General features: G+C 43.0%; 1 protein-coding gene across 2 annotated transcripts; it reads left to right on the top strand.

Moving 5' to 3' along the window:
* The first annotated feature begins 3 nt into the window (after window positions 1–3).
* pcyox1l (prenylcysteine oxidase 1 like) lies at window positions 4–18,489 on the top strand. 2 transcript variants are annotated; one of them, XM_061962950.2, is made up of 7 exons: window positions 4–140; window positions 8,345–8,551; window positions 8,639–8,813; window positions 8,876–9,087; window positions 9,158–9,298; window positions 14,496–14,907; window positions 14,973–18,489. In XM_061962950.2, the coding sequence occupies exons 1-7, from the start codon at window positions 44–46 to the stop codon at window positions 15,220–15,222; spliced, it is 1,494 nt and encodes a 497-aa protein (XP_061818934.1). In that variant the 5' UTR covers window positions 4–43; the 3' UTR covers window positions 15,223–18,489. The 2 variants fall into 2 exon arrangements, with proteins under 2 accessions (XP_061818934.1, XP_061818933.1); XM_061962949.2 differs by having other exon boundaries at window positions 14,493–14,907.
* The last annotated feature ends 4,561 nt before the right edge of the window (window positions 18,490–23,050 follow it).

The following is a 23,050-nucleotide window of genomic DNA, read 5'->3' as shown; positions in this document are numbered from 1 at the left end:
TTGTAAGCCCGGTGAAGAAAGTTCCCGCCGCTCTCCCGGCGTCATGGGCGGTCCTCCCAGGCTGCTGCTGGCCGGCCTCATGGCGCTCTGCTCCGCCGCGGCGTCGGCTCAGGTGGATGGAGCTCCGCCCTCTAAAATAGGCAAGACAAACAAATATATATTTTTTCACATCTTTATTACCAGCTGTTGGGGTATTTTGTGTCCTATAATGCAGTCCTTTTTTGCGCCACGGACCGGTTTTAATGTAGGCATTATTTTCAGGGACCTGGCTTTCCACTTGTGAATAAGTGCATGAAAAATGCAAGTCACTATGAAGCTGAATTAGTGTTTCTTTGCAATAAGATGCAGATGGAAATCAGCCTTTGGCTACAATCTGTCACTTTTAGAGATGCGCAACCGCGGATTATCCGCGGATCGGGCGGATGAAATTAAAAAAAATTAGATTTTATCCGCGGGTCGGGTCGGGTCGGGCGGTTGAAATAAAAAAAAAAAAGATTTTAAATAGATTCAGGCGGGTGGCAGTTAAACCAATTCGGAAATATATATACATAGTAGAGATGCGCGGATAGGCAATTATTTCATCCGCAACCGCATCTGAAAGTCGTCAACCATCCGCAATCCACCCGATCTAACATTTGATCAGAACCGCATCCGCCGGCATCCGCCCGTTGTTATATATCTAATATAGACGATGCAAGGCATTAGTGAGGTTATAAAGCTTTTGCCTGTTAAAGAAAGGAGACTGATCCAATGCAGCACAGACATTCGCGTGCCACGCTGTCACGACCCAGACGCACACCAGTGCGCAATCATATGGGAGCCGCGCTGAGCGCACCTCCAAGCGCGTCTCGCTGCCGGCGACGGCCGGGTATATGGGCCCGACGCTCCAGCGCCATCCATTTTCAGGGCTAGTTGATTCGGCAGGTGGGTTGTTACACACTCCTTAGCAGGTTCCGACTTACATGGCCACCGTCCTGCTGTCTATATCAACCAGGGTGAGCCCCACCCCTTTCGTGAGCGCACTGCGCGCGGAGTGACCCCTGTTACGCGCCCCCGGCAACAGGGGTGGCGGGCAGGTAAGCTGCTTACCTGCTGCGCGTGACGCCGGCCGCGGCGAAGGCGGACGAGGCGGGGTGTCGGTGCAGTGGTGACCCTGGACGTGCGTCGGGCCCTTCTCGCGGATCGCCTCAGCTACGGCTCCCGGTGGGGCCCTCTCGGGGGAAGGGGCCTCGGTCCCGGACCCCGGCGAGGCGTCCCTTCTCCGCTCCGTAAAAGTGTCCATCTCTTCTTTTTTTTTTCTTCTGTTGTGGCATATGCTGCAGGTGCCTGCTCGTTTTTCGTATGTGGGTAACAACATTTAACTATGTATATATATTTCCGAATTGGTTTAACTGCCACCCGCCTGAATCTATTTAAAATCTATTTTTTATTTTTTTCAACCGCCCGACCCGACCCGCGGATAAAATCTAATTTTTTTAAATTTCATCCGCCCGATCCGCGGATAATCCGCGGACTCCGCGGTTGTGCCCGCAAACCGCGCATCTCTAGTAACAACCCACCTGCCGAATCAACTAGCCCTGAAAATGGATGGCGCTGGAGCGTCGGGCCCATACCCGGCCGTCGCCGGCAGCGAGACGCGCTTGGAGGTGCGCTCAGCGCGGCTCCCATATGATTGCGCACTGGTGTGCGTCTGGGTCGTGACAGCGTGGCACGCGAATGTCTGTGCTGCATTGGATCAGTCTCCTTTATTTAACAGGCAAAAGCTTTATAAACTCACTAATGCCTTGCATCGTCTATATTAGATATATAACAACGGGCGGGTGCGGTTCTGATCAAATAATACCTGAGATTTATATAATACCTGAGATTTATATAGCGCTTTTCTAAGTACCCAAAGTCGCTTTACATGTAGAACCCATCATTTATTCACACCTGGTGGTGGTAAGCTACTTTCATAGCCACAGCTGCCCTGGGGTAGACTGACGGAAGCGTGGCTGCAATTTGCGCCAACGGCCCCTGCGACCACCACCTATCATTCATCATTCAATTCACCGGTGTGAGTGGCACCGGGGGCAAAGGGTGAAGTGTCCCGCCCAAGGACACAACGGCAGCGATTTTTTTTTTTTGGATGGTAAGAGGCGGGGAGCGAACCTGCAACCCTCAGGTTTCTGGCACAGTTGCTCTACCCACTACGCCATGCCGCCCCTGTAACAACCCACCTGCCGAATCAACTAGCCCTGAAAATGGATGGCGCTGGAGCGTCGGGCCCATACCCGGCCGTCGCCGGCAGCGAGACGCGCTTGGAGGTGCGCTCAGCGCGGCTCCCATATGATTGCGCACTGGTGTGCGTCTGGGTCGTGACAGCGTGGCACGCGAATGTCTGTGCTGCATTGGATCAGTCTCCTTTCTTTAACAGGCAAAAGCTTTATAACCTCACTAATGCCTTGCATCGTCTATATTAGATATATAACAACGGGCGGGTGCGGTTCTGATCAAATGTTAGATCGGGTGGATGGCGGATGGTTGACGACTTTCTGATGCGGTTGCGGATGAAATAATTGCCTATCCGCGCATCTCTAGTCACTTTTCTGTCCGATATGTTCATTAGTGTGCATTGTATCATGTCACATCCACTGTAATGATACCAAGTACAGGCATACTTGCCAACCAGGGGCGTCACTAGCTTTTAAGGACAGGGGGGGGCTTAGCCCCCAGGAGATGCACAGGACGCAAGCGAAAAAACTTCACAAACGGCTAACAAAGACTAAAAATTATTCATTGTTATTATTATTATTTTTAAAAATGCACGGGACGAAATAAACTGCTCCCCGGGACGATGGCTTTTAACCATTTTTTTCCTTCATTTTACATTTTATATTAAATGTCTTGGTTTTTCCTCCCTCTGAAAATCCTATGAAATGTTTAACAAGCCATCCTATAATAATACAACAGCTATTAATGTAACAATACAATAAAACAAATATATTTAATTATTTTTTTTTCATTATTTTAACATTAGGCTAATGTATATTACTTTATATAGATTCTACAAGAGTGATGTGGGCATTTTCTATATGAACAAGTCCAAGGACCGCAAGCAAGGTCGCAGAGAACATGCGGACTGGATTTTGAGTGATGTGGGCATTTTCTACATGAACAAGTGGAATGGATTGGATACCGACACACTAAAGGGGCTCTCTACCTTAAAGTACCAATGAGTGTTACACACACACTCGGTGTGGTGAAATTTGTCCTCTGCATTTGACCCATCCCCTTGTTCACCCCCTGGGAGGTGAGGGGAGCAGTGGGCAACAGCGGTGCCGCGCCCGGGAATCATTTTTGGTGATTTACGCTATGAAGTGAGGGGAAACTGAGTGAATAATGACAGGTTATATGATTATTTATTTAAACTCATATTCGGGCCACTTTATAATGAATATGACAGGATATATTTGTAAAAAAAATTAAATTAAAAAAATATATATATATATATAACACCAAATTATTTAGGGGGGCTTAAGAATATTTTAGGCCTAACAACGCCAATGTTGCCAACCCTCCCGAATTTTCCGGGAGACTCCTGAAATTCAGCGCCTCTCCCGAAAACCTCCCGGGACAAATATTCTCCCGAAAATCTCCCGATTTTCAGCCGGAGCTAGAGGCCACGCCCCCTCCAGCTCCATGCGGACCTGAGTGAGGACAGCCTTTTCTTTATGACAACAGGGGTGAAAGAACTAAATCATCCAGACTAGAGATACATTGTATTATTATGTTTATCTTACCTAAAAATAAACATATTTATTAATTCAAAAATTAAACTTTTTTTTTTTTACTATATTATGCTAAAAACATCAAAATTAATTGTATTTTTATTTATTTTTTCTGACTCCTTATTACATCCAGCCATAGAATTATACATTAAAATAAACATATTTGAAATCATTAATTTTAAATGATCATAATAGTCCATTTAAAATGACCATATTTAATTATTAAAATAATTACTTGCTTATCAACAACTTTAGCATTTTATTCATTACATTTTGAAGCTCTCAGAAGCCATGTTATGTTATATTCCTTAAGATTTATTTATGCAAGTTTGAAGTATCAATTATCTAAACACAGTTTTGTTTGCATACTTTCAGGATGTATGTATATATATATATATATATACATATATATATATATATATATATATATATATATATATATATATATATATATATATATATATATATATATATATATATATATATGTGTGTATGTATATGTATGTATGTATATATATATATAATGAAATACTTGACTTGGTGAATTCTAGCTGTCAATATACTCCTCCCCTCTTAACCACGCCCCCGCCCTCAACCACGCCCCCGACCACGCCCCCCACCTCCCGAAATCGGAGGTCTGCCTGTACTCATACTTGCCAACCTTGAGACCTCCGATTTCAGGGGGTGGGGGGCGTGGTCGGGGGTGGGACGGGGGCGTGGTTGAGGGCGGGGGCGTGGTTAAGAGGGGAGGAGTATATTGACCTCCCAAAATCGTAGGTCTCAAGGTTGGCAAGTATGAGTACAGGCATACTTGCCAACCTTGAGACCTACGATTTCGGGAGGTGGGGGGGTGGGGGGGGGGGGGCGTGGTTGCCAAAATACAATTAAACAGCGGTACTGTATTTTTTATTTACAGTAATATGTTGTAAAAATAATAATAATTTAAAAAAAAGCACCATATATTTTACAGTACAGTATTTTAAGCTGACAGTTTCTTTCTGTAAAAAACAGTGGTAAAATCGGCAGATTTTTTTTTTTTACTCTTTACTGAAAAAAAAAAAAGTAAAATATTTTAATTCATAGGCAAATTTGTTAATTATTTACTGTTACAAGCGGCCCTCTCATGGCAGCCATGACTGCGGTGTGGCCCTCAATTAAAACAAGTTTGACACCCCTGGTCTGGTATGGCCTGGAAATAATATGTTTCAATAAAATACCTTATATTTTCTGTGTCTACTTTCTTATTTTCTTACTAAAGGTATTAGGTTTTTTTTTCTAGTTTGACTGGGGGAAAAAATAGTGTCCAATATTGCAAGAAATATTATATTATCTAACTTTGTTGGTTAAAATCCAAATAAATACTTAAATATCTGCTTAACTTACAATTTCGAAGCACGTTATCCATCAAATTGTACACTTTAAATGACAAATAGATTTTACTGTAAAATTCAGGAAGGTTTTTTTTACAGCATATTACTGTAAGTTGGAAAAAAAAAACGACTGATGTTTGTTTTTTTGTAGTGAAATTCTGTCGACTGAGCTGTCAGTTTTTTGTTTGTTTTTTACTGTAAAATCTACAGTTGATGATTTTATGGTACCACATTTTATTACGGTGAAAAACTGGCATCTGAGTTGCCCAAATAAATTTAAAGAGTGGTACTGTATTTCTGTTTACGGTAATATGTTGTAAAAATAATATAAAAAAAAAAAAAAGGACCATATATTTTACAGTACAATATTTTACTGGCAACTAAGCTGACAGTTTCTTTCTGTAAAAAACAGTGGTAAAATCGGCAGATTTTTTTTTTACTCTTTACTGAAAAAAAAAAAGAAGTAAAATACTTAAATTCATAGGCAAATTCGTTAATTATTTACTGTTACAAGCGGCCCTCTAATGCATTGTTTTTCAACCACAATGTGGTGTGCCGTGGGAGATGATGTCATTTCACCTAATTGGGTTAAAAATATTTTTTGCAAACCAGTAATTATAATCCGCAAATAATGTGCCGTTGTTGAGTGTCGGTGCTGTCTAGAGCTCGGCAGAGTAACCGTTTAATACTCTTCCATATCAGTAGGTGGCAGCAGGTAGCTAATTGCCTGGTTATGATCACAATATGCTGGAGGCAGCGTGCGGGTCAAAAGGTATCTAATGCTTAAACCAAAAATAAACAGAAGGCGAGTGCCGCTAAGAAAAGGCATTGAAGTTTAGGGATGGCTATGCAGAACGAAACTAAAAACTGAACTGGCTACAAAGTAAACAAAAACAGAATGCTGGACGACAGCAAAGACTTAACTGTGGCGCAGAGATGGCGTCCACAAAGTACGTCCGAACATGACATGACAATCAACAATGTCCACACAAAAAAGGATAGCGTCCACACAACTGAAATGTTCTTGATTGCTAAAACAAAGCAGGTGCGGGGAATAGCGCTCAGGGAAGACATGAAACTGCTACAGGAAAATACCAACAAAACAAGAAAAGCCACCAAAATAGGAGCGCAAGACAAGAACTAAAACAGGAAAACAGCGAAAAACTCCAAATAAGTCAGGGTGTGATTGGACAGGTGGTGACAGTACACCTACTTTGAGACAAGAGCTACAGTCATGCATACTTGGTTATGGTTTAAATTCATATCCAACAATTGCCAGAAGTAAATTTTACTGTCAATATCGGCTGCTGAGTTTAATTTTTTAAAGTTTTCTGCTGGTGGTGTGCCTCCGCATTTTGTCAATGAAAAAAATGTGCCTTGGCTCAAAACAGGGTGAAAAACCCTGTTTTAATGGCAGCCATGACTCAATGACAGCAAGTTTGACACCCCTGGTCTGGTGGGACAGGCCAAAGTTAAGTCGGAGAAAATGCATCCATCCATTTTTCTACCGCTTGTCCCTTTCTGGGGTCGCTGGAGCCTATCTCAGCTGCATTCGGGCGGAAGGCGGGGTACACCCTGGACAAGTCGCCACCTCATCGCAGGGCCAACACAGATAGACAGACAACATTCACACACTAGGGACCATTTTTAGTGTTGCCAATCAACCTATCCCCAGGTGCATGTCTTTGGAGGTGGGAGGAAGCCGGAGTACCCGGAGGGAACCCACGCAGTCACGGGGAGAACATGCAAACTCCACACAGAAAGATCCCGAGCCCAGGATTGAACTCAGGACTACTCAGGACCTTCGTATTGTGAGGCAGATGCACTAACCCAGGGGTCGGCAACCTTTACCAGTCAAAGAGCCATTTTGACCAGTTTCACAAATTATAGAAAACAATGGGAGCCGCAAACATTTTTTTACATTTTAAATGAAATAACACTGCATACAAATTATTTTTTTTGCTTTGTGCTATGTATAAACCAGGGGTCTCAGACACGCTGCCCACACCTTTATGTGGAATTTGAAAGCTGGTGTGGCACGCGGGTTTTAAATGAATGACGCTTGTCAGCGTCATGCGTACCGTGTTGGTACAGTATATAGCACCCACCACAGTCAGCGTGCCTGATCAGCCACACGTTGTACGGGGCTTCCGTTTGCTCACGTAGGTAACAGCAAGGCATACTTGGTCAACAACCACACAGGTCACACTGACGGTGGCCGTATAAAAAAAACAAACTTTAACACTCTTACTAATAATGCGCCACACTGTGAACCCACACCAAACAAGAATGACAAACAAATTTCGGGAGAACATCTGCATTGTAACACAACATAAACACAACAGGACAAATACCCAGAATCCCATGCAGCCCTAACTCTTCCGGGATACATTATACACCCCACATGTGTGAGGGAGCAGAGTTGGGGTGGGGGCGGGGTTTGGTGGTAGCAAGGGTGTATAATGTAGCCCGGAAGAGTCAGGGCTGCATGGGATTCTGGGTGTTTGTTCTGTTGTGTTTATGTTGTGTTAAGGTGCAGATGTTCTCCCGAAATGTGTTTGTCATTCTTGTTTGATTTTGGTTCAAAGTGTGGCGCATTATTAGTAAGAGTGTTAAAGTTGTTTTATATGACCACCGTCAGTGTAACCTGTGTGGCTGTTGACCAAGTATGCCTTGCTGTCACGTACGTGTGCAAACAGAAGATGTATATTGTATAACAAGTGTTGGGCTGGCACGCTGTTAATACAGATTGTAGAGGGCGCCAAATGTTGTACCATCATGGCACGCCCTTATTATAGCCGTAAGGGTGAAAATCGGTGAATATTAATCCCGGGAGTTTTCTGCGAGAGGCACTGAAATCCGGAAGTCTCACAGGAAAATTGGGGGGTTCAGCAAGTAAGCTGCTGAGCCGCATCAGAGTGATCAAAGAGCCGCATGCGGCTCCGGAGCCGCGGGTTGCCGACCCCTGCACTAACCTCTCTCCCACCGTGTTGCCCATGGAGAAAATGCAGTCCTTTATAAATTATTTAATGTTTCACTCCGGCCCGATAGAAAATGCGTCACGGACCGGTACCGGTCCCCGGTCCGGTGGTTGGGGACCACTGCTGTAATGGAAAGAAACCAGAATTAGAAATGAATGGCATAAGTATTTTACGCTATAGAACGTACATGAATGTGTTCATTGATGATTCCATTTGGCTCCAGCGGTGGTGGGGGCCGGCATCGGAGGCAGCGCCACCGCCCATTTCCTGCGTCAGCACTTTGGCCCCGAGGTGCAAGTGGACGTGTACGAGAAGGGCGAGGTCGGAGGTCGCCTGGCCACGGTCACCGTCAACCACAACGACTACGAGTCGGGAGGTTCCATCATCCACTCGCTCAACCTCCACATGCAGGACTTTGTCAAGCAGCTGGGTGAGCTCACGTGCACGTGCGCGCGCACGTGCACACACAGGTGGTGACACGCACGCGTGCACGTTTCTCGTCTTTGCTCCCCTCCAGGCCTGAAGTACCGCCGCAGCGTGGCGGGGAAGACGGCGGTGTTCAACAGCGAGGAGGTGATCCTGGAGGAGACCGACTGGTACCTGCTGGACCTCTCCCGCTTGTGGTGGCGCTACGGCATCAGTTTCATCCGCCTGCAGATGTGGGTGGAGGAGATCATGGAGAAGTTCATGAGGTGCGTCCGCGCACGTGCCGCCCCTCGCCAGAACGATGGTGCTGAGCGTGTGCGCCTTGCAGGATCTACAAGTACCAGGCCCACGGCTACGCCTTCAGCTCCGTGGAGGAGCTCCTGGACTCTCTGGGGGGGAGTGGCTTCATCAACATGACGCGCAGGCCGCTCTCCGATTCGCTGCTGGAGCTGGGCGTGTCTCAGCGCTTCATCGACGAGGTCATCGCGCCCATCATGAGGGTCAACTATTGCCAGAATGTCAGCATTCCCGCCTTCGTAGGTAAGAGGAGCGTTTTCCGATTGGTTCGAGGGGCTCGGCGCTGTGTAACGAGCGCTCGTGTTTGCTGCAGGCGCCGTGTCCTTGGCGAGCGCTCAGAACAACCTGTGGGCGGTGGAGGGCGGGAACAAGTTGGTGTGTTCGGGTCTTCTGAGGATGGCCAACGCCAACCTGCTGCCAGCGCATGTCACGTCTGTGGAGCCGCTGCACTCTGGTACGAACTTTGACCTTGCTCAGCTTCGTTTGTCCATTTCAACTTCCTGTCATTGTGTTATTGTGATGTCAATTATTGTCATTGTGACATTTACTTCCTGTCACTGGGAAGTCAACTTTGTGTTACTGTGATGTTATCTTCCTGTAAATGTGACGTCAACTTCTTGTAATTGTGATGACGACTTCCTGTCATTGTGGCATCAACTACCTGTCGCCGTGGAATCAACTTCCTGTCATTGTGGCATCAATTACCTGTCATTGGGACGTCAACTTCCTGTCATTGTGGCATCAACTACCTGTCACTGTGGTGTCAACTTCCTTTCATTGTGACATCAACTTCCTGTCATTGTGACGTTAACTTCCTGTCATTGTGACGTCAACTTCCTTTCATTGTGACGTCAACTTCCTTTCATTGTGACGTCAACTTCCTGTCATTGTGACGTGAACTTCCTTTCATTGTGACGTGAACTTCCTTTCATTGTGACGTCAACTTCCTTTCATTGTGACGTCAACTTCCTGTCATTGTGACGTCAACTTCCTTTCATTGTGACGTCAACTTCCTTTCATTGTGACGTTAACTTCCTGTCCCTGTGACATTAACTTCCTGTAATTGCGTTGTCAACTTCCTGTCCCTGTGAAGCCAACTTCCTGTGCCCGTACAGTCAACTTCCTGTGCCTGTAAAGTCAACTTCCTGTCATTGCGTTGTCACATTCCTGTGCCTGTGAAGCTAACTTCCTGTGCCTGTGAAGCTAACTTTCTGTGCCTGTGAAGCTAACTTCCTGTGCCTGTGAAGTCAACTTCCTGTGCCTGTGAAGTCAACTTCCTGTGCCTGTGAAGTCAACTTCCTGTTCCTGTGAAGTCAACTTCCTGTGCCTGTGAAGCTAACTTCCTGTGCCTGTGAAGCTAACTTCCTGTGCAGCTAACTTCCAGTGCCTGTGAAGCTAACTTCCAGTGCCTGTGAAGCTAACTTTCAGTGCCTGTGAAGTCAACTTCCAGTGCCTGTGAAGTCAACTTCCAGTGCCTGTGAAGTCAACTTCCAGTGCCTGTGAAGTCAACTTCCAGTGCCTGTGAAGTCAACTTCCAGTGCCTGTGAAGTCAACTTCCTGTGCCTGTGAAGTCAACTTCCTGTGCCTGTGAAGTCAACTTCCTGTGCCTGTGAAGTCAACTTCCTGTGCCTGTGAAGTCAACTTCCTGTGCCTGTGAAGTCAACTTCCTGTGCCTGTGAAGTCAACTTCCTGTGCCTGTGAAGTCAACTTCCTGTGCCTGTGAAGCTAACTTCCTGTGCCTGTGAAGTCAACTTCCTGTGCCTGTGCAGCTAACTTCCTGTGCCTGTGCAGCTAACTTCCTGTGCCTGTGAAGTCAACTTCCTGTGCCTGTGAAGTCAACTTCCAGTGCCTGTGAAGTCAACTTCCAGTGCCTGTGAAGTCAACTTCCTGTGCCTGTGAAGTCAACTTCCTGTCATTGCGTTGTCAACTTCCTGTGCCTGTGAAGTCAACTTCCTGTGCTTTTGAAGTTAACTTCCTGTGCCTTTGAAGTCACCCTCCTGTGCCTGTAAAGTTAACTTCCTATCATTGTGAAGTTAACTTCCTGTCCCTGTGTTGTCAACTTCCTGTCCCTATGAAGTCAGCCTCCTGTCACTGTGAAGTCAACTTCTTGTCCCCGTGGAGTCAACTTCCTGTGCCAATGACGTTAACTTCCTGTCCCTGTGACATTAACTTCCTGTCATTGCGTTGTCAACTTCCTGTCCCTGTGAAGCCAACTTCCTGTGCCCGTACAGTCAACTTCCTGTGCCTGTAAAGTCAACTTCCTGTCATTGCGTTGTCACATTCCTGTGCCTGTGAAACTAACTTCCTGTGCCTGTGAAGTCAACTTCCTGTGCCTGTGAAGTCAACTTCCAGTGCCTGTGAAGTCAACTTCCAGTGCCTGTGAAGTCAACTTCCAGTGCCTGTGAAGTCAACTTCCAGTGCCTGTGAAGTCAACTTCCTGTGCCTGTGAAGTCAACTTCCTGTGCCTGTGAAGTCAACTTCCTGTGCCTGTGAAGTCAACTTCCTGTGCCTGTGAAGTCAACTTCCTGTGCCTGTGAAGTCAACTTCCTGTGCCTGTGAAGTCAACTTCCTGTGCCTGTGAAGTCAACTTCCTGTGCCTGTGAAGCTAACTTCCTGTGCCTGTGAAGTCAACTTCCTGTGCCTGTGCAGCTAACTTCCTGTGCCTGTGCAGCTAACTTCCTGTGCCTGTGAAGTCAACTTCCTGTGCCTGTGAAGTCAACTTCCAGTGCCTGTGAAGTCAACTTCCAGTGCCTGTGAAGTCAACTTCCTGTGCCTGTGAAGTCAACTTCCTGTCATTGCGTTGTCAACTTCCTGTGCCTGTGAAGTCAACTTCCTGTGCTTTTGAAGTTAACTTCCTGTGCCTTTGAAGTCACCCTCCTGTGCCTGTAAAGTTAACTTCCTATCATTGTGAAGTTAACTTCCTGTCCCTGTGTTGTCAACTTCCTGTCCCTATGAAGTCAGCCTCCTGTCACTGTGAAGTCAACTTCTTGTCCCCGTGGAGTCAACTTCCTGTGCCAATGACGTTAACTTCCTGTCCCTGTGACATTAACTTCCTGTCATTGCGTTGTCAACTTCCTGTCCCTGTGAAGCCAACTTCCTGTGCCCGTACAGTCAACTTCCTGTGCCTGTAAAGTCAACTTCCTGTCATTGCGTTGTCACATTCCTGTGCCTGTGAAACTAACTTCCTGTGCCTGTGAAGTCAACTTCCTGTGCCTGTGAAGCTAACTTCCTGTGCCTGTGAAGTCAACTTCCTGTACCTGTGAAGCTAACTTCCTGTGCCTGTGAAGCTAACTTCCTGTGCCTGTGAAGTCAACTTCCTGTGCCTGTGAAGTCAACTTCCTGTGCCTGTGAAGTCAACTTCCTGTGCCTGTGAAGTCAACTTCCTGTGCCTGTGAAGTCAACTTCCTGTGCCTGTGAAGTCAACTTCCTGTGCCTGTGAAGTCAACTTCCTGTCATTGCGTTGTCACATTCCTGTGCCTGTGAAGCTAACTTCCTGTGCCTGTGAAGTCAACTTCCTGTGCCTGTGAAGCTAACTTCCTGTGCCTGTGAAGTCAACTTCCTGTGCCTGTGAAGCTAACTTCCTGTGCCTGTGAAGTCGACTTCCTGTGCCTGTGAAGTCAACTTCCTGTGCCTGTGAAGTCAACTTCCTGTGCCTGTGAAGCTAACTTCCTGTGCCTGTGACGTCAACTTCCTGTGCCTGTGACGTCAACTTCCTGTGCCTGTGAAGCTAACTACCTGTGCCTGTGAAGCTAACTTCCTGTGCCTGTGAAGTCAACTTCTTGTCTTTGTGAAGTCAACTTCCTGTGCCAATGACGTTAACTTCCTGTCCCTGTGACATTAACTTCCTGTCATTGCGTTGTCAACTTCCTGTGCCTGTAAAGTCAACTTCCTGTCATTGCGTTGTCAACTTCTTGTGCCTGTAAAGTCAACTTCCTGTCATTGCGTTGTCAACTTCCTGTGCCTGTGACGTCAACTTCCTGTGCCTGTGATGTCAACTTCCTGTGCCTGTGAAGCTAACTACCTGTGCCTGTGAAGCTAACTTCCTGTGCCTGTGAAGTCAACTTCCTGTGCCTGTGAAGCTAACTTCCTGTGCCTGTGAAGTCAACTTCCTGTGCCTGTGAAGCTAACTTCCTGTGCCTGTGAAGTCGACTTCCTGTGCCTGTGAAGTCGACTTCCTGTGCCTGTGAAGTCAACTTCCTGTGCCTGTGAAGCTAACTTCCTGTGCCTGTGACGTCAACTTCCTGTGCCTGTGACGTCAACTTCCTGTGCCTGTGAAGCTAACTACCTGTGCCTGTGAAGCTAACTTCCTGTGCCTGTGAAGCTAACTTCCTGTGCCTGTGAAGTCAACTTCCTGTGCCTGTGAAGCTAACTTCCTGTGCCTGTGACGTCAACTTCCTGTGCCTGTGACGTCAACTTCCTGTGCCTGTGAAGCTAACTACCTGTGCCTGTGAAGCTAACTACCTGTGCCTGTGAAGCTAACTTCCTGTGCCTGTGAAGTCAACTTCTTGTCTTTGTGAAGTCAACTTCCTGTGCCAATGACGTTAACTTCCTGTCCCTGTGACATTAACTTCCTGTCATTGCGTTGTCAACTTCCTGTGCCTGTAAAGTCAACTTCCTGTCATTGCGTTGTCAACTTCTTGTGCCTGTAAAGTCAACTTCCTGTCATTGCGTTGTCAACTTCCTGTGCCTGTGACGTCAACTTCCTGTGCCTGTGACGTCAACTTCCTGTGCCTGTGAAGCTAACTACCTGTGCCTGTGAAGCTAACTACCTGTGCCTGTGAAGCTAACTTCCTGTGCCTGTGAAGTCAACTTCCTGTGCCTGTGAAGCTAACTTCCTGTGCCTGTGAAGTCAACTTCCTGTGCCTGTGAAGCTAACTTCCTGTGCCTGTGAAGTCGACTTCCTGTGCCTGTGAAGTCAACTTCCTGTGCCTGTGAAGCTAACTTCCTGTGCCTGTGACGTCAACTTCCTGTGCCTGTGAAGCTAACTACCTGTGCCTGTAAAGTCGACTTCCTGTGCCTGTGAAGTCAACTTCCTGTGCCTGTGAAGCTAACTTCCTGTGCCTGTGAAGCTAACTTCCTGTGCCTGTGAAGTCAACTTCCTGTGCCTGTGAAGCTAACTTCCTGTGCCTGTGAAGTCGACTTCCTGTGCCTGTGAAGTCAACTTCCTGTGCCTGTGAAGCTAACTTCCTGTGCCAATGACGATAACTTCCTGTCCCTGTGACATTAATTTCCTGTCATTGCGTTGTCAACTTCCTGTGCCTGTGTAGCTAACTTCCTGTGCCTGTGAAGTTAACTTCCTGTGCCTGTGAAGTCAACTTCCTGTCCCTGTGAAGTCAACTTCCTGTGCCAATGACGATAACTTCCTGTCCCTGTGACATTAATTTCCTGTCATTGCGTTGTCAACTTCCTGTGCCTGTAAAGTCACCTTCCTGTGCCTGTGTAGCTAACTTCCTGTGCCTGTGAAGTTAACTTCCTGTGCCTTTGAAGTCAACTGCCTGTGAAGTCAGCTTCCTGTCACTGTGAAGTCAACTTCCTGTGCCAATGCCGTTAACTTCCTGTCATTGCGTTGTCAACTTCCTGTGCCTGTAAAGTCAACTTCCTCGTGGCCATCAGCGCTCACATGAGCTGTAATGTCCACCTTTGTCCAGCAGGGGACACCCTTCAGTACCGACTGAGCTTCACAGGGGCGGGGGAGACCAGGTCGGAGTTGTACGACATCGTTGTCCTGGCGACGCCGCTCCAGGACAGCGTGGGTTCTGGGATTTCTTTCCGAGGCTTCGCGCCACCGATGGACCAGCCGGCGGGCGACTATCACAGCACGGTGGCCACCGTCGTCCACGGTTACCTCAACACTTCGCTCTTTGGCTTCCCGGACCCCCGCCTCTTCCCCTACGCCTGCGTCCTGACCACGGAGGCGCCCGGCCTGTTCTTCACCAGCGTGGCCAGCGTTTGTCCCGTCAACATCTCGCTGGGCTTCCGGCGGAAACAAGCGCAAGAGGCGGGCGTCTATAAAGTCTTCTCCCTGCAGCCGCTGACCAAAGCTCAGCTGAAGACGCTCTTCAGGTCAGTGTCCTCCACGCTCGTGCCAGCACGCCGGCCGCCGTGCTAACGCCGCCGGTGGTCCTCAGGTCCTACTACTCGGTGCAGGTGACGGAGTGGCAGGCGTACCCTCGCTACGGCAGCAGCCCCGCCCTGCCCCCCGTGGAACTGCAGCCCAACCTCTACTACCTCAATGGCATCGAGTGGGTCGGCAGCGCCATGGAGATGAGCTCGGTGGCGGCCAAGAACATCGCTCTGCTGGCGTACCACCGCTGGAACCGACAACCGGACATGGTGGACCAGAAGGACCTCATGCACAGCGTCAAGACTGAACTTTGACCTCCAGCAGGACACTTTATCGCTCACTTTTCAAAACTCCATCAAGGAGGTACAGAAGTGTTTTTCCAGTAATCCAATACTCCAGTAATCCATTACTTGAGTGGTTTATTGCCCCAGTAATCTATTACTCTAGTAGTCCAATACTCCAGTAGTCCATTACTTGAGTGGTTCATTACTCCAGTAGTCCAATACTCCAGTAATCCATTAGTCCAATACTCCAGTAATCCATTACTTGAGTGGTTTACTGCCCCAGTAATCTGTTACTGCAGTAGTCCAATACTCCAGTAATCCATTACTTGAGTGGTTTATTGCCCAAGTAGTCTATTACTCCAGTAGTCCAATACTCTAGTAATCCATTATTTGAGTGGCTTATTGCCCCAGTAATCTATTACTCTAGTAGTCCAATACTCCAGTAGTCCATTACTTGAGTGGTTTATTACTCCAGTAGTCCAATACTCCAGTAATCCATTACTTGAGTGGTTTATTGCCCCAGTAATCTCTTACTCCAGTAGTCCAATACTCCAGTAATCCATTACTTGAGTGGTTTACTGCCCCAGTAATCTATTACTCCAGTAGTCCAATACTCTAGTAATCCATTATTTGAGTGGTTTACTGCCCCAGTAATCTATTACTCCAGTAGTCCAATACTCCCGTAATCCATTATTTGAGTGGTTTATTGCCCCAGTAAGCTATTACTCCAGTAGTCCAATACTCCAGTAATCTATTACCTGAGTGGTTTATTGCCCCAGTAATCTATTACTCCAGTAGTCCATTACTTGAGTGGTTTATTGCCCCAGTAATCTATTACTCCAGTAGTCAAAAACTCCAGTGATCAATTTCTCCACTGGTCCATTACTCAAGTAGTTTATTATTTCAGTATTTAATTACACAAGTGGTCCATTACTTCAGTAGTCTATTACTCGAGTAGGTTATTATTTCAGTATTCCATTACACGAGTGGCCCATTACTACAGTAGTCTATTACTCTTATAGATAATTATTTCAGTATTCCATTACACGAGTGGTCCATTACTTCAGTAGTCTATTACTCTAGTAGTTTATTATTTCAGTATTCCATTACACGAGTGGTCCATTACTTCAGTAGTCTATTACTCTTATAGATTATTATTTCAGTATTCCATTACACGAGTGGTCCATTACTTCAGTAGTTTATTATTTCAGTATTCCATTACACGAGTGGTCCATTACTTCAGTAGTCTATTACTCTCGTAGTTTATTATTTCAGTATTCCATTACACGAGTGGTCCATTACTTCAGTAGTCTATTACTCTAGTAGTTTATTATTTTAGTATTCCATTACACAAGTGGTCCATTACTTCAGTATTCTATTACTCTAGTAGTTTATTATTTCAGTATTCCATTACATGAGTGGTCCATTACTTCAGTAGTCTATTACTCTAGTAGTTTATTATTTTAGTATTCCATTACACAAGTGGTCCATTACTTCAGTATTCTATTACTCTCGTAGTTTATTATTTCAGTATTCCATTACACGAGTGGTCCATTACTTCAGTAGTCTATTACTCTTATAGATTATTATTTCAGTATTCCATTACACAAGTGGTCCATTACTTCAGTAGTTTATTATTTCAGTATTCCATTACACAAGTGGTCCATTACTTCAGTATTCTATTACTCTAGTAGTTTATTATTTCAGTATTCCATTACATGAGTGGTCCATTACTTCAGTAGTCTATTACTCTAGTAGTTTATTATTTTAGTATTCCATTACACAAGTGGTCCATTACTTCAGTATTCTATTACTCTAGTAGTTTATTATTTCAGTATTCCATTACACGAGTGGTCCATTACTTCAGTAGTCTATTACTCTCGTAGTTTATTATTTCAGTATTCCATTACACGAGTGGTCCATTACTTCAGTAGTCTATTACTTCAGTAGTCTATTACTCTAGTAGTTTATTATTTTAGTATTCCATTCCATTACACGAGTGGTCCATTACTTCAGTAATCTATTACTCTAGTAGTTTATTATTCAGTATACCATTACATGAGTGGTCCATTACTTCAGTTGTCCGTTACTGCAGTGGTCCAGTATGTCAATAGTTCATTACTCAAGTAATCCATTACTCCTTAACAGTGTTGGGTTAGTTACTGAAAACCAGTAACTAGTTACAGTTACTAGTTACTTTATTTCAAAAGTAACTCAATTACTAACTCAGTTACTTACACCAAAAATGAATGCGTTACTGTGAAAAGTAACTATTTAGTTACTTATTTTTTTCTTCTTCTTTTTTTTAAAGCTCCCATTAATGCCCTTTTGGCCTTCATTTCAGTACTGTTATCGCACTGGAGAATAATACGAGAATAATACAACCTGTTGATCAACTTGACATGCAATCTACATACAACACACAAAGACAAAGATATGTTTCAAAGGGCCAATTTATTTCAGGCCAGAACAAATTGACAAAACTATTTTAAATAGCTGCAACAAAACATATATAAGTAACAAACAGCATAATAACAACATAGCTGTAAACCTGGCTTCACCCAAGGAAGGCACACATGACATACACAAAGCCTAACCAGGCATTTTTTTCTCTCAAGGAATTGTGAAATAAAATCATGTCTTCAGGAGATCAACACTGTACTGAAGGCCAGAACACTACACATTTCCCCAGTTTTAGTTTAGAGATAAGGAAAGATTGACCTGACCCACTAGGATGCCTCTTTATGTTTGTGAACTTTATAGTCCATACATTTAGAGTGATGTGATAATCCAACACTCTAGAAGTCTAGAATGAAAGAGCAAGTGTGTACCTTCAGTGCCGAATGATGAGCAGAGGCAGAGTTTGGAGTGTTTTCTTTAGCTCGCTCTCCATGTTTATGTCCTCACTGTCCAGGTACGTGAAAATGTTTTCCGTGCCATTTGCTGTTTGACGCCGGTATCATGCTAATTAGCTGCCTGAAAGCGGGTGACTCCACTGTAGAAATAGCCTGCATGTCTTCTAGCACATACGCTGCAATGGCTCTATCAATGTTGCCCTGGCTAGCAGTCCCTCCGTTAAAATCCTTAGGTGGAGGTGAAGTGGCATTGGAGTCTGTGTCTCTCTTTACTAGCTTCGTCGAAGCGTGTTGCTTTTGTAGCTGTTTCAGCAGATTTGAATTGCTGTTTTGGGCAGTAGACAAGATCTTTGATCCAAGACACAACCTACATTTAACTAAAATGTTCTTTTCTTTGTGCTCGACAAAAGAAAAGTAGTGAGAATATCTCCATGTTAAGAAACTCGACACGCCCCCTCCCCACACCCACACACAGAGCGCGCCTCTTCTCTCCCTTGTGACACAAGAAGATTCAGAAGGACGACACTGCAACTCTCCAATAAAACACACTCAGATCTTCTGTTTTTAGCCGATACTACACAAGAAATAACGTAAAATAACGCATCATGTAGTAACGGGAACTGAGTTACTAAATTTAAAAAAATAACGCGTTAGACTACTAGTTACCGCCGAAAATAACGTCCCAACACTGCTCCTTAATGGTTCATTACTCCAGAATTACATTACTATAGTAGTCCATTACTCCAGTGCTCTGTTAGTCTATAACTTTAGTATTCTATTACTCCAGTGATCCCCTGTACCAGTAGTTCAATACTCCAGTAATCCATTACTACGGTAATCATTACTATAGTAGTCCATTACTCCAGTGCTCTGTTAGTCTATAACTTTAGTATTCTACTACTCCAGTGATTCACTGTACCAGTCGTTCATTACTCCAGTAATCCATTACTTCAGTGGTCCATTACTCCAGTAATCCATTACTATAGTAGTATATTACTCCAGTGCTCCGTTAGTCTATAACTTTAGTATTCTATTACTCCAGTGATTCACTCTACCAGTTGTTCATTACTCCAGTAATCTATTACTTCAGTGGTCCATTACTCCAATAAGCCATTACGAAAGTAGTCCATGACTTCAGTGTTCCATTAGTCTATAACTTTAGTATTCTATTACTCCAGTTATTCACTGTACCGGTCGTTTAATACTCCAGTAATCCATTATTTTGGCGGTCAATTAATCCATTTATCCAGTGGTTTATTACTCCAGTAATCAATTACTATAGTAGTCCATTACTCCAGTGCTCCATTAATCTTTAACTTTAGTATTCTATTACTCCAGTGATCCACTGTACCAGTCGTTCATTACTCCAGTAATCCATTACTCCATTTCCCCAGTGGTTTATTACTCCAGTAACACATTACTATAGTAGTCCAGTGGTCCATTTCGGCATTACTCCAGTAATCCATTACTATAGTAGTCCATTACCCCAGTGGTCCATTACGTTAGTATTCTATTACTCCAGAGGTCCACTCTACTAGTAGTTCATTACTCCAGTAATCCATTACCTCATAACTCCAGTGTTTAATTACTGCAGTAGGTCATTACTCCCTAATCCCATTAATGCAGTGGTCCATTACTTGAGTATTCTATTACTCTAGTAGTCCATTACTCACATATTGAGAAGTGAGGACAGAGCTGAAGTCATTTGAAGTAAAAATAAACAGTATATAATATATTTAAATGTAAATTTACAATAATATTCGAACAGAAAGCATGAATGTTCTGTAGTTTTGGCTTGATTGCTAAAGTTACACCTCTGTAATAGATTACTTTGAACGACAGCTACATGGACTAGTAATAGATTACAGATGTGCAATGAAGGTCTTAATTGTTTAATTTTGTCATATTTTTCAGTCCCCATGTATTTATTTATTTAAGTGGAGTGGATGACATTTTGTAAGTGACACAATGATCCATGTGATGATTGATGCACATCATATTTGCAAATGTAACTCTTGTTATCTTCGCGCAACAATGAAAAAATGATTCCTGAATTTGGTTTTACTTTCTGTTTGTGTTTCCTGGGCATACTCTCCCATCCCCCAATTATTTATTTTAGGCTGTGATTGCAAAAAAAAAAGATAAGTGCCGGAGGACATTAAAACCTTGAAAATGTTACATTATGGGGAGCCTTTAATGCTAGCGTGGCTAAAGCAGGGATAGCGGCCCGTAGCTAGTTTTTTAACACAATCATTAGCATTAGCATGCTAGCTTTTTTGTTAATTTTGCAGGTACATTCCTCCGTGTCAAATATTTTGTTACTCGGCAAATTTTACCTTGATAGCATGTTAACGTTAGTATGCTAGCTTTTATTTTGTAGGTATACACTTCAGTCATGTTTTGGTACTTGATGCAACTAACATTTTAAACAAATTACACACATTAGAGTAATATATGTTGGTACTTGACGGAGGTTACAGTTAAAAAAAGATAACTTTAGCATGTTAGCTTTTTTTTGGCCAATTTAGCAGTGTCCTATATTTTTGTATTTCACTAATGCTAACTGTAAGCTTGTTATTGATAGCATGTTAGCATAATACTGTTAGCGTGCTAGCTTTTTTGTTAATTTTGCAGGTATATTCCTCAGTGTCAAATATTTTGTTACTCGACAAATGATTCCTGTTAGCATGTTAACGTTAGTATGCTAGCTTTTTTTGTAGGTATACACTTAAGTCCTGTTTTGGTATTTCATGCATGCTAACGTTAGCAGTCTAACATTTTAAACGAATTATACACCTTAGAATAATATATGTTGGTACTTGACGCAGGTTAGGTTAGCATTTAAGCATGCTAACATTAGCATGTTAGCTTTTTTTAGCCAATTTAGCAGGTACACACCTCAGTGTCATATATTTCACTAATGCTAACTGTAAGCTTGCTGTTGCTATCATGTTAGCATGGTAGCTTTTTTTTCCAGGTCATTTTGTTTATATTTTTTTATTCTTGAAGCGATCTGGCCAGTGTGCTTAAATAGATCAATAATTAATAAAAACATTGATTTTGATTCTTTTTTTTTTTAAAGTTACAGTTAACAAAGTCCCACAAAATATCATGGGGTGTTAAACATAAGTTACTTTTTTTTTTTTTACTTTCAACATTTTTCTCTGTCTAGGTCAACTTAAAATGTATCCGTCAATTTTAAATGTTTATAGTTGTTCTTTTTATGTGTTTGTTTTATGCCTTTTTTGTCATGGAAAACTTTGTTTTTTATATGGCAAACGCACAAAACGTGTAATACTTTCCCCAAAAATATTTCAAAAATGAATATTTGATGCAAAGTAATTAGAGCTTTGAATAGGTCAATAATTCATAACAACTTTGATTTTGAATTACTAATTTTTTTTTTTCAACAACAGTTTTAAAGAAAAAATGTTTTATTAGTGTCAGCAGTGTGGCTTTTTCTAGTTACATTTCACCAGTTTGATCTTTTCTTGCAATTTATTTATTTATTTTTAAATAGTATGTGTTAAAAAATTGGCTGTGGGCCGTTAAATTCATACTCACAGCCAACGATTTGCAAGTAAAAAAAACATTTGTTTTAATTTTTAATTTTCATATTGACATCCAGCATCATATATTCCTATCCATTACATCATATATCTGTTGTCTGCCCTAAATGTCAAAATATTTTTTGTTTATATCCCAACCATACCACCCCCCTCCCCAAAAAGAAAGAAACCGCAACAAAAAAAAGTAGTATCTACAAATACATCAATTAAATAAACAAAAAAGAAATAATAATACATTAATAATAACAATAATCAGAAATAAAATAAAAAATATATAAACAGTATATATATATATATATATATATATATATATATATATATATATATATATATATACATATATAGGGAGTAATCTTTATTTTTATTTTTATTTTTTTTAAGCAATACAATCACTAGTACAATCACTAATTCGAAAAATTAATTTAAAAAAACTTTTTTTTTAAATAAAAAAATATATATTTGAAAAGCAGTAGAAAATTGATGGATGAATGTAAAAATGTTCTTTAATTAAAAACATTTTTTTTTTATTTCCGCATTGTGCCGTCTGCCAAAAATAGCAATGAAGAAAAAGCAGGGTGGGCGGGGAGTAAAATGGCGGACAGAAGAGAGGGGAAACGTACAGGTTAAGCTTCTTACCCCTCTCTCCATTTTACTCCCCACTCTGCTTCTTCTTCTTTGTTATTTTTGGCGGACGGCACAATGCGCAAATAATAGTAGCTCTGATGGCCTTGCGAAATATTTTATTAATTGAAGACAATTGTTTGTTTTTTCCACTTGCGGATAAATGTTGTACTTGCAAAAAATTGTTTTATACCTGTAATTTGTTTTCTAAATTTAAGAAAATTGTTAGTTTTCTTTACTTGCGAATCGTTTTCATAATTGAAGGAAATTGTTATTATACTTGTAAATTGTTTCTTTATTTGCAGGAAATTGCTTTTCTTACTTGTGAATCGTTTTTTAATTGAATACAATTTTTGTTATACTTGTGAATGTTTTTATGGGTTATGGGTTATACTTGTATAGTGCTTTTCTACCTTCAAAGTACTCAAAGCGCTTTGACACTATTTAAGTTAAAGTTAAAGTACCAATTATAGTCACACACACACTAGGTGTGGCGAGATTATTCTCTGCATTTGACCCATCACCCTTGATCACCCCCTGAGAGGTGAGGGGAGCAGTGAGAATCATTTCTTTTTCTCATTTCGCCCGGGAATCATTTTTGGTGATTTAACCCCCAATTCCAACCATTGATGCTGAGTGCCAAACAGGGAGGTAATGGCTCCCATTTTTATAGTCTTTGGTATGACTCGGCCGGGGTTTGAACTCACAATCTCTTTCCACATTCACCCATTCACACACACATTCACACACTTATGGCGGGAGCTGCCATGCAAGGCGCTAACCACGACCCATCAGGAGCAAGGGTGAAGTGTC

This window comes from Nerophis lumbriciformis, linkage group LG09 (genome assembly GCF_033978685.3).
Source record: "Nerophis lumbriciformis linkage group LG09, RoL_Nlum_v2.1, whole genome shotgun sequence".
Classification (NCBI taxonomy): Eukaryota; Metazoa; Chordata; class Actinopteri; order Syngnathiformes; family Syngnathidae; genus Nerophis; species Nerophis lumbriciformis.
The sequence above is the reverse complement of the archived record's forward strand: the minus strand, read 5'-3'. Positions and strand labels throughout refer to the sequence as shown.

Bases quoted from the DNA above. Each gene is read 5' to 3' on its own strand.
- pcyox1l (XM_061962949.2), top strand. From the start codon at position 44: ATGGGCGGTCCTCCCAGGCTGCTGCTGGCCGGCCTCATGGCGCTCTGC. The intron at 141-8,344 runs GCAAGACAAACA...ATTTGGCTCCAG, and splicing joins AGCTCCGCCCTCTAAAATAG to CGGTGGTGGGGGCCGGCATC. The intron at 14,908-14,972 runs GTCAGTGTCCTC...GGTGGTCCTCAG, and splicing joins CAGCTGAAGACGCTCTTCAG to GTCCTACTACTCGGTGCAGG.